General features: G+C 31.0%; 1 protein-coding gene across 1 annotated transcript; it reads right to left on the bottom strand.

The window, feature by feature from the left end:
• Positions 1 to 705: 705 nt before the first annotated feature.
• On the bottom strand, positions 706 to 7,349 carry LOC125822378 (protein STRUBBELIG-RECEPTOR FAMILY 3-like). Its single transcript, XM_049501772.1, has 16 exons — positions 7,123 to 7,349; positions 6,825 to 6,954; positions 6,668 to 6,739; positions 6,413 to 6,478; positions 6,233 to 6,304; positions 6,079 to 6,150; positions 5,910 to 5,981; positions 5,354 to 5,419; positions 5,182 to 5,247; positions 3,659 to 4,041; positions 3,169 to 3,554; positions 2,461 to 2,732; positions 2,109 to 2,247; positions 1,617 to 1,738; positions 1,341 to 1,497; positions 706 to 971 (listed from the first exon to the last, which is right to left on the bottom strand). The coding sequence occupies exons 1-16, from the start codon at positions 7,220 to 7,222 to the stop codon at positions 909 to 911; spliced, it is 2,238 nt and encodes a 745-aa protein (XP_049357729.1). The 5' UTR covers positions 7,223 to 7,349; the 3' UTR covers positions 706 to 908.
• Positions 7,350 to 11,930: the final 4,581 nt, after the last annotated feature.

Here is an 11,930-nt window from a genome sequence, read left to right as displayed (position 1 = left end):
AATTGATTTCATTTTTTCTTTTTAAAAAATTTCTCATCTAACACTCATATTGCAGTCCGACTAGGTGCTCAGTACTCATATTGCAATCATACTAAATTTAAATTTACGTTAGAAAGCCTAAAACTTCTGACTAAAGATGAAAAAACACTTACCGCTCTAAAATTTGTGTTGGTTATTTCAATTTTCTATTAGTGATGATGAAAGAATGTATGTCTAATGTCCAGGTAAATTACAATGTATAATACTCTTGTAATATTAACCCTCTTGTGTTATGAAATAAAGAGTATAAAAACTAAAATTGAATAATCGTCAAAATATACTTTTACTTAATTAGAAAGGAGAATTGACATTATATTTTTTAGTACACATTTTTCAGAACATCTAATTAGAAAATGAGGAAAAATTGTCAATCACTTGTTTGCATGTGTGCGCTATTTTAATTTATTTTTTAAAAAAATTGTATACATTTCTTTCTGTTTATTTCTCTTTAATTCATTCATTTACATAACTTACATATATATATATATACATTTTATAAATGATTGATTTAAAAATATCAAAGTACAAAAAATGTCAAATCAAGCAAAGGCGCACTTTAAGCAAAGAGATCACAAACTACATTAATTTTATATTATACAAGTGCTTCGAATGATCACAAAACTTGCATAAAGAATTGGCTGAAAATATATTACAAACTCCTCGATTACACTAAAAGAATGCTTTCTCACAGATATGCCAAAAAGAATCACACATGAAAATGTTGCAAAACATAATAATGCTATTTACATTACAATAGATTACATTACTCATGTTAGCACACAATATTTGAGCTTAATGAAAATGTTGTGTAAAGATTTCTCCTTGAATCCTTGCCATCTATGCTAAAAGACTCAGTCTTGATGATATCTTTAGATCATCTGCAGAAGATTTTGCACGATTTCGGACATTGGTGGCCTGAATTCAGGTTCCGACTGCCCAAAAAAAAGTAAAGAGGACATGAGAAAAGTATGAAAGGCGACAGCTCGAAAAACATCAGTCCAAACATTATGTGTATGTTTTTTAGCTATAGCAGACTCTCCCTAGACTGAGTTGATTCTAAAATTTACTTGAGCCTAAATAGCTCAAATGTAGAGTTTGTTTTCTTGTTGGACATGCAGCCTATGGTTAAGTAGGTTTATCCAAAACAGACATCTACCAAAACCCTGGAATTTAACTGGATTAAAGTCTCATTTTATGAAGAATAACCAGTAAAGTTTCTCACACGCGGTAACTCAAAACTGTAAGTGGGACTTTACACTTCATTAAAGAGCTATGAGGAACCTGTAAAGGAAGAGATTAACCTGAATACACAAGGAAATTATGTCAGCAAACCGAGACAAAGACTTGGATGGATAACAACCATTTAGGGAAGGATCAACCATTCTTGATAATGCATCTATATCATGCAGCCGTGGAATAGCCCATCGAACCAGTAACTGCTCCCCTCTAGGCCGGGACCTGGAAATCATGTTTTAATGGGCTCAAAGTCAGGAGTCGTATAATTTTAGAAAAATATGTAGTTGCAACAATAACAACTAGCAAGGTGTTAAAATATATCTGTCAGAAAAGAAATTAACCTGTCGTAAGATTGTCTTCCTGTGAGAAGTTCTAGCATAACAACTCCAAAGCTATAAACATCACTCTGACAAGTATAGTTTCCCAATTCAAGTTCAGGAGCACCATAGCCGGATCCTTGCAACTGAAAGTTATACTGAAGTTATCAACACTTTATTCATCGATAAATGCAATATGAGATGGACAGCTTTTCGATGCGAACCAAAATTAGCAGAAATACCAGGTCTTGTCCTTGCATTTTTATCCCCTCGAAATAGAAACAAACAACCATTTCTAAACAGAATGCACCAATTTTTAGCAGCCAATTGGCACCTAGTTTTCATACTAATGAATAATGATGCAGTTTCTAGAAGTTGAGAAGGAAATGTTTACAAGTTCAATGAAGATCACAGTCCAAAAGGATAAATTTTCCCATTACGAATTCAGAATAACTACAGTTTGCAAGTCAAATCTCCTGTTATTCTTGTTTCTAGTTTGAGGATTGAAGGGATTACCTGTCTTATGGAATCAGATGACATCAGAGGTGCCAAACCACAATCTGACATATGTACAGCAAGTTCATCATCAAGGAGAACATTAGTGGACTTGAAGTTCAGGTGGACAATAGGTGGTTGACAAACTTCATGCAAATACCTTTCAGTGAAACAGGAAGCAACTCAATCTCTAAACGGTTACAAGCTAAGGATAAAACTACAAAATTAATTGTGGTGTAGCAAACATTAAGCCCAGGAAACACGCACAGCTGACTTTAACAGCCAATTTATAATTTATTTAACCATCACAATTCATTAAAACAAGTTACAAGCACTTATAAACTAATATCATTTAGCTTTTTTTCGTACTTACTCTAATGCTCTTGCTGCTTGAAGTGCAATGCGGACACGTGTACTCCAGGAAAGTTTTCTGTGGATCTGATCATCTAAGTGCAATGCTTCGTGGAGGGTACCATTTCTACAATACTCGTAGACAAGCAACCGTTGTCCATGCTCTGAACAGTAACCCACAAGTTTGACAATGTTTTCATGCTGAAGTTTAGAGATATTGGAAACCATTTCAACAAATTCTTGATCACTTTGACGCTTGGTCATAGCAGTGTCTAGTTTCTTGACCGCCAATAGCTAACAAAACAAAAGGCATCAAGAAATAGCAAAGTCTCAGCACCTTCTACCCTTGTACGGCAACTAAATAGGTTATATACAAACATGACAAGTACAAGTGGTTATTGGGAAAACAGGAAACTAATTTACTGAATCAGCAGGCATGTCAGGTATATCTACAGTCTACTAATGGAAACTGTTGCCATCTACAAGGTTGGACTACTTCCATTATGCAAACTCGAGTCAAACATTACAGACCCAAAAAACATCTACAAGTTCAATGTAAAATATATATAATGTCTGTCACAGAAAACCATGCTTTTAATATAAAAATAACGAGTAATTTCCACCTTTAAAAAAGTGAAATGAAGCTCAAGATGTGGTACTGATGCAGTCACAATGCATGCAAGCACACAGTATTTACTGATTTGAAGCTCGTGAAAATAAAGATGCTTACTTTTTTGGGAGACTCAGCTCTGTAGACTGTTCCAAGCATGCCTCCTCCAATAAGATTATCTTGAGAAAAGCTATTTGTATATTGCTGAAGAAAGGCAATGGTGAAGAACTCTGCAGAGTTTACATTCTTCATAGCATGCTTGCCTGAGGTAATTGGGGGAACAATTGGATTTACAACCATCCTCTCAGCAGAAAGAGTTTGAAGAAAAGGTGGTGGCGGTGGTGGAAGAACATCCGATATCATTGACTCCATCTCCGAGTCCAGCTCATCGCCTGTATATGATATAGTGCTCTTCACGTCTTTCTGCTGCACAGCCTCTGAAGTATTCATTGACATGTTCCTACCCTGAGCTTTCCCATTTCCAGCCACTGGCCTCAAACCTGCTTCTTTTGGACATATCCATTTTGTCATCATAATGCCATTAAAAACAACAGGTAACTAACGATAAACATAAATCTATAAGAAGAAAGTACACATATGAACTATTTACCTTTTTCAGCATCATAATATGGTTTTTGCAGGGATTGATCATGCTTAGGGTTACCCTTGGCCTTGGGCAAACTATGATCATATGTTTCATGTCTCTTGGTTTCTTTTTGGGTCTCTCTTCTTCTTTTGCAGAATTGTGACATCAATAGGCAAACACCCAATCCAAGTATGACAAGGGATACTAATCCGGCTATAGCAATCAATTTGACATGTTTGGTTGAATTACTACTCTTTTGCCTTCCAGAGGGCTGTAATTCCTGTCCTGGCGGTACAATATATGGCAGTGAAGGGGCTAAATCTGGAGAAAGCGCAAATGGTGCTGGAGAAGGTGATATCATGGGTGGTGAAGGGATGATAGTAGTATTAAAAGGATTCCCTGTACGTCTGATAAAAAACATAGATTTCACCATGTAAGGCAACAAAATTTATAAGTATACAAATGAACCTTTCATGAAGAAGAAAAGACTACCATAGTTCGCTTCCCCCAAAGAGTATCAACTAAACAATTGAGGCCATGACTAAGGCTAGTCTATCACAAAAATGCATCATGTTGATTGGTTATCCATTGTAATTTCATTTTAACCAATCAAATGGTTCTGGAGAAATATTTTTGTAGATGTGCAAAACAAATGTGTTTACACAGTTGATCTTTTGAAGATTTGTGAGCACTTTTATAAGTGGAAGAAGAATTATTTTTTAATGAAAATCCCTCAAACCCCCTTCTTCATTGATGAAATGAAAAATTTCTTGTAAGAACTTAAGCAAACATGGTTTCAATAAGGTCTTTAAAAGAACTCCAAAAGAGCTTTCACAACAAACACCAACTAAATATCTATTATCAATCTTGCACAAAATAGAATTTTAGATAAAAGTTAAGAGTGACATGTAGGATGATGCATAAGGTAGAACGGATAAAGAGGATTCATATAGCCATCCACAATTAATTTGGGATGGAGGATGGTTGATTGATGGAGTAAAGAACTGGCTCATAAGGTGTACTATGCAGTCTTCATCAAAAAGACCATACTATTTAGTAATATCATTACATGCCATATCTTCAAGTTTGCTACTTTACCCATTTATCAGCCAGTGTACTGATTTATTTATCAGATCGATGCATGACAAAGTTATAGAAACTAAAACTTGTAAAACCAACATTTTCATGGTCAGCTCATGGAATGGTGTCAAGTTTATAAGAAACAACAGTTATACTGGCTTCCCATAAATATTCATTGCAAGCACAATTGGCAATTAAATTAGATCTAAATAGTGGAATCTCTAGCCCAAGAGACAACTCCCTTTTGTTATAAACTTTTTAAGTCACATTGTCCCATTACCACAGTGACCAATGCTTATCCAATTTTAAATTGATGGAAGTACCCAGAGAGATGAAGCCAAATTAAAACAAAGAGAAATAAGATACTCCAGTTCATATTACAGAAGTTGAAGATAGAATAAAATGGATTTCATCAGCTTAAAAGAAAACTCAAACTAAAGAGGGCAAAAAAATTCCTAGGTTTTTACCTGAAGGTCGGGATGCTCAACAATTTTGGCGGTATAGGCCCAGAGAACAAATTATTCTCTATGTTTCTGCAGAACAAGAAAGTGACCAAATTTAAGCACGCATTGAGCAGAAAATGACATAGTTGATGACATTATCTATAATGATGGAAAATTTATTAGTCCAGGAGATTACAAATCCGTTAGAGCAAGATCTTGCAAAACGTCAAGGATCCCAGAAAGCTGGTTGTTCTGTAAGTGTCTGCATAGAGCCAAAAGTAAATATTCAAAAATCAAAACTAGAGTATCACAATCCACCATAAATACAAGTATATTCACAAGTCTAGTTGAGAAATTATGTTACCATCCTTTTACCATCCAAGTATATTAAGTTGAATGGTTGCAAATTGAGATTCTAGACAAAATTAATCAACTTTGTGAAGTATTATCCTCAAATATCATTCCTCTAGCTTGTTCACAGAAAACACATCTTAACAAACCAACATTCAGCACAACCATACAACAGTTACATATGCAATGAAATGTCAAAAACTATATTTATCTTTACAAAACTTATCAGTTTAAATTATGTATGAGCAGAACTTATGTTAAATTTCTGAAGGAATTAAGGACTTATTTGAACTTCTATTCAGTGTCTAAAGAGAGGAAAGCACTCATTCCTCATAGCCAGAAAAGTAGTTTCATTTCCTAATATTTCCCTAATTATCATACCAACAAGGAGAAATACATACAAGGTAGTAAGTGACGACAAAGTCCCCACTGAAGGAGGCAGCTGACCACTTAAACTGTTCCCAGATAAGTCCCTGCAAAATAAGGGCATGAAGCCATAAATACAAACAACACCAAGAAAAGTAGTTTCATCACTGCGAAAAGGTAAAAAGCTAAAAGAAGTATGAGTACATGTTAATCAAAGTCTTAAGTTGCAGAAAGGCATCTGGAATGACTCCATTGAGATGATTGTTGTTCAACGACCTACAAGGAAGGAATTAAATGTAATGATAACAAAAGCATGGTCATAGAAAAAGTATATCAAGATAAGTCAAATATAACTCACAAGTCTGTTAATTGCCCTAACGAGGATATGTTGTCTGGAATGCTCCCAGTAAGCTGGTTACCAGAGAGAGACCTGTATATACACAAATACCATAATAGGATTAAAAATGTGGATGTATGTGGAGCAAATAACTTATAAAGTGGTGAAGAAGCTCAGTAAGGACAAAGATTATTAACTTACAAGGTTTTGAGGGTGACAGGCAAATTGGATGGTATACTGCCTCCAATATGGTTGTTGCTGAGATCTCTGGTTTGATCATAACACAAAGCGTAGACATTTAATACGTAGGAGTTAACTAAAGCCATAGAATTAAACAATGTAATAGTGGTGCCAAATGATGCAGGGAAGGACAAAGTGCACAGAACCAAATGACAAGGCAAATTTCAGCAACATAAGTTAAATCAATGCAATGATGAAGATAAAGATGGTACCAACATTTGTATGATTGAAGCAAAGCTTCCTATGCCCTCACTTAATTCACCTCCCAAATTTGAATCATTTAGTACTCTGCCAAAAAAATAAAAGAAATCCATTATAAAGTATTCAAACCATGTGAGAAACACAAGCAAAAAAAAAAAAAAGGAAATCTTACATTCCAGTTACATTGGAATTGACACAGAGTACACCATGCCATAGATCACCACAAGGGTCTAATCCATATGGCACCCATCCAGGAAGCAAGGGGTAGCCCAGACTAGTATATAAACTATTTATGGCAAATACTGGAGAGCAAGAAAAGAACACAAAGTCATAAACTTCACCTTTCTTTTACCCAAAACATCAAACGGTAATTTCAATAAAGCTAATAGAAAAGATAACAAATTCAAACTATTGAGACATTCTATACTGTATAATACACAAAATTCAAACCACAGAGAGATTATTAATACCATCACGAGGATCAGTAAACCCCTGGCAATTTTGAACAGCAAAAACTGCAAATACAAACAAAATCTTCATATATAGTCCACACATCTTGTGACCAATCATCACCAAGGGACACTCCAAGAACACAAATTTCCTGCTTCCTCTTCCTCTGTCCTTTTTCCTTCAAATCTTTGCTTCACAGTTCCAGCAAAAAGAAAACACTCTGCAAAACACACAAAGATCTTCACTTTAACATAAACAACAGACAAATCTCCAACAACCAAAAGAACCAAAACCTCAAAACTACACTTCCATGGATTTTCAAAACAAAAAAAAACACATAACCTGCAAAAAGAGTACTCTTAAAAAAGAAAGGCAGTCAAATACTGATTACTGAACACCCATCACAGAGAAGTTGAAAAAGCATAAAAAGAACACATCTTTCAATACAAAAAGTACATAAAGATTCAAACTTTATGAACAAAAAAACACTATAGCAAAGTGAAGAACCCCACATACAACAAAGTTGGGATATGTGCTACTACCCTTTTCTTTTTTGTGTCTCTAAACAAGACAAAAACAATAGATAAACACTTGCTTTTAGGCTTAAGCCTATATCTTCTTTCTTCTACCTTTTGATAAACAGTGATTTGGTACATCAGTAGAGTACTTAATTTAATCCCATTAATTTAGGGAACCCACATATAACAAATTTTCCTAAAAGAACGTTAAAGCTGGAGAAGAATTTCAATAATTTGATTTGAATTATACCACAGAGTGTACCGTTGGTGCTGTGTAGAAAACAGTACTACTGGTTTTGGGTGAGTTTTCAGCACATGGCTCCCACTGTGATTTTGACTATTTATGCTTAATTGGGAACAAAATCTACACTAATATATTTTAAAATTGTCTTTTTCCTATGACATTAATTTCTTTTTACTTTTATTATTTATTCGATACTTACATTAAAATCGGATGACGGTGAGATAAATTACAAAGGCTTCTGATGAGTAGAAGCATTTTGGAAGGAGAGAGAAGGATCTACATAATTTTTACACTTTCTCTGTTTTTAATTATTTGTTCATTTTTGAATTGGTACACCTATTAAGAAAATAATTATTGACATAATGAGTTTACTATTTTATCTCTATTAATTATGAAGTAGATGCATTAAAAAATTAAGATTTTCAAGAAATTCTACTTTTTTCAAAATAATTAATTGAGAGTATAATAGGTAAAAAAGAATTGTTCTTTCTTGATTTGTCAAAATGAATAATTAATTAGGAATAACTAAAAAAAAAAAGTGGACAAATAATTAGAAATAGAAGGAGTATTTTTTAAAAGAAAATGTTTGAATTAACTTGTGCACTTATTATTCACATAAATTTCAAATATATGCTTACTCTACTAACTAGCAATTAATGAAAGTTCAATTTCAATAAATACATAATTAAATGTACAAGATTTAACCTCTAAGACCAGCATTTTAAATTTACTTGAAAAATCCTTTCAAAATTGATAGAAAAAGAATTTTATGTCAAATGTTAAAACTTTGTACAGAGAAGGAAAATATCTTAATGATAGAAATATATATATTCATATAATATTTTGTCATATGATATATTAAAGTATCAAATTATTCTATCAAAATCTTTGAAACTATTATTGATAATCTTAGAGATTCTATTTCTATAAAGATGATTATTATATTATCAAGAAGAACATAATTATTTTAAAAAGGTAAATTCTTTAAAAAGTAAAATATAGCATAAAAATAGCTTTTATAATAAGATAATGTTATATAAGATGCAACTATACGCCTAAGAATAACTATATATATATATATATATATATATATATATATATTATTTATATTGATACAGCACCCGCACCACAAAAAGAGAGGGAAAAAAATCAAAAAATCAAGCAAATGATGGATAGAGAAAACTCAGATAATATCTCAAATGGTCAATTAATTATAAATAACTTTTTTCAGAAATTTACTTAACTGTGGTTTGTGGTAGTTTTCTCATAAAGTCATTTAATTTTATTTTATAAGTCAGAAGTCGCTCAATTATAATTTAAATATATAGTTATCTTAGAAAGTCACTCAACTATTATATTTAATATAGAAAATCAACCAATCAATTTAATCATTTTATTGATGGACCTACTAAAATTATGTGAATATATATATTTATCAAGAACATTTTAGTTTAGATGCATTTAAAATAATATTTAAAGCAATCACTCGTGCAAATATGACGACATAATTTGATACTCTAATTTTTCTCATATAATTAAGAAATATTGGAATCTTCGTTATTATCTCACTATTGTTTAAAGGTTGACATAATTAACTGATTATCCAATTATAAGTTAATAGTTATTTGTTTTTGTATTTATAATTTATATTGGAACTTACAATATAATTTTGTTTTACTAAATATCGTATTAAATCTGGTTGTATGATATATATATATATATTACTTAATTTTAGTGGGACGTGTCAATATGCATATAATGAGAATTTTTTTATTTCTTAAAAATTTAGTTTAAAATAAATTTTTCATGTCAACCAAATTTAATGATTTTTTTTTTAAAATTGGTTGTAATACTTTTTTATTGGTTATTAAACCTTTCTCAAATATAAATCATAATATTTTTTATATATATATTATAAGTTATTTATTAAAAATTATTTGTAAAATAATTGAAAGTTTTATTTTTATTTATTTTCTTAGTAATAAAATTATAAAATTGAATATATATAAGACTATGCTTCATAGATCCATAAGACTTACGTCTTGTGTCTCGAGACTTACGTCTTGTGTCTCGAGACTTACGTCTTGTGTCTCGAGACTTACGTCTCACCCTATACTGCATAAACGTCTCTTCTCACGCCTCCGCCTTTTAAAACACTGCTCTTAAGTAATCCAAGTTAACTGTCCTATCTCAATTTTGATAGTTCAATTATTACTTCTTACAACTAAAAAAAATGTAATTACGTCTTAGTATTATTTTCTGCTTAAAGATATTTTTCATCACATAATTGGTAAGTGAATGGAAAATGTCTAATTGGTCAGCAATGACTAATGGAGCACCTAATTTTTAATTACTGCATTATATTAAAAAAAAGTATAATAATGCTTTCTCGATCATTGAACTATCTCCTTGATTATTATTTTTTTATAAGAGCATTATCTCATTTTCAAGTAAGGAAAACTTTAAGGGTGAATATGATTGTTAATTAAAAAGTGGTTAAAAGTGACTACGTGAAGTTCATTTTCAGTAGGCATGAAAAATTTGTAGTTTCTTAGGTCTTAAGACTTGACCCATACACACCAATATCATAATTATTTATTATCTGTTCTTCTAATCTATATGACATAATTTAATTTTGCGTGAACTTAAAGAAGTAAATATATTTTTATATAATTAATGGCTTTAAAGTATAATAAAGCATTTATATGGTTGTATAACTTATAAAATTTTAAATTTAAAGTATGTCAATAATATTTATATGATTTACAAAAAAAAAATTAAAAAAAATTGTCATATATATTGAGGGGTAGTAACCATTGTTGATTTCGTGAATCACGTCTTGTCATTATCAACAACCCAAAAAAAAAAAAAAAAAATCACTATTCACTTTTCCTTTTTCTTTATCTTGTAAATGGAGATAACTAGTAAGAATTAATAATATATCAAGAAATACTCCTAGAAAGGTAAATATGGTTTAGTAGTGCATTGTCTCCACTAGTGCACAATATTCTAATAATTATTGGTTAAGGAGGTTAACTTCTAATTAACTATAGAAAAAGAATGTACAAGTAATTCATAAAAAATAAAATTAACAACCTAAAAGAAAAAGAAAACTTGCGACCTACTCTAATTATAGCGTAAACAATTAAAGTCAATGTTTCTTCAATTATTTTTTATTCATATAAGTTACTATAACAACCAAATACTCTTTTGTCTTACCTTCACGTAAAAAAATTGTATGAATATTACAACATAATGCCAAAAGAAAACACCTATATACTTGGAAAAACCTCATTAAATCTGCAAAAAGTTTTTCGTTTCTTAATAAGTGTTGTTTTAGTTTAGACACACTCTTTTATAATACTACTAATTCCTATAAAATAATAAGTATTTTTACTAACTTACCTCTAATTAAATGCTTTGAAGAAAGAAGTGATATTTTAACCTGTAAAACTTCATGTATTTAAATAATGACGATTTTAGAAAAATAAGATCAATTGTTGCTTAAAAATCTAAAACATCACTTACTCCCTTCGTTCGGATTTACTCGTCAAATATTTCCTAATTTAATTTCTACTTTTACTTAATATTTTTGACAAATAAAAAAATGACAATTTTATTTTTTCTATTAACCATCAATTATTAACATTAAGTTAATGTTTTTGAAAAATGTAATGAGTAAGCCTGTTTGAGACCCTATCAACTAATAGAAATAAAATGATAAACTTATAGTAATATCAATCATTATTTTCTTATTAATATGTGTATCGAGATTAAAATTGACAAGTAAATCGAAACGGAGGAAGTATTTAGGAACTAACGATTACTAATTTGGAAGAATGTGATGACTGATGAGTAACGAAACACTAATGATAGCAATGTTGCTCCAAATATGGGGCATGCGTTTTTTTTTTCCAACTCCCTCTACTCATTTGACATAATTATGTCACATTCACAACTATATCAAATATTTAATGAAAAATTAAACTACTTGTCATCCTCGAAATATTATTAACTTTATGCACATTTATTAATTATTGTTGGTAAATTAATTATGGCTAAATAT

Source organism: Solanum verrucosum, unplaced genomic scaffold, assembly GCF_900185275.1.
Source record: "Solanum verrucosum unplaced genomic scaffold, falcon-dt-bn FXZP01000103.1, whole genome shotgun sequence".
NCBI classification, from domain to species: Eukaryota; Viridiplantae; Streptophyta; class Magnoliopsida; order Solanales; family Solanaceae; genus Solanum; species Solanum verrucosum.
This window is presented reverse-complemented; position numbering and strand designations above follow the sequence as displayed.

Coding starts and splice junctions, on each gene's coding strand:
- LOC125822378 (XM_049501772.1), bottom strand. CDS start 7,222: ATGATTGGTCACAAGATGTGTGGACTATATATGAAGATTTTGTTTGTA. Junction 6,151..6,232: donor TTAGGGCAATTAACAGACTT/GTGAGTTATATT, acceptor CCTTCCTTGTAG/GTCGTTGAACAACAATCATC. Junction 4,042..5,181: donor TTGAGCATCCCGACCTTCAG/GTAAAAACCTAG, acceptor GTTTTTTATCAG/ACGTACAGGGAATCCTTTTA.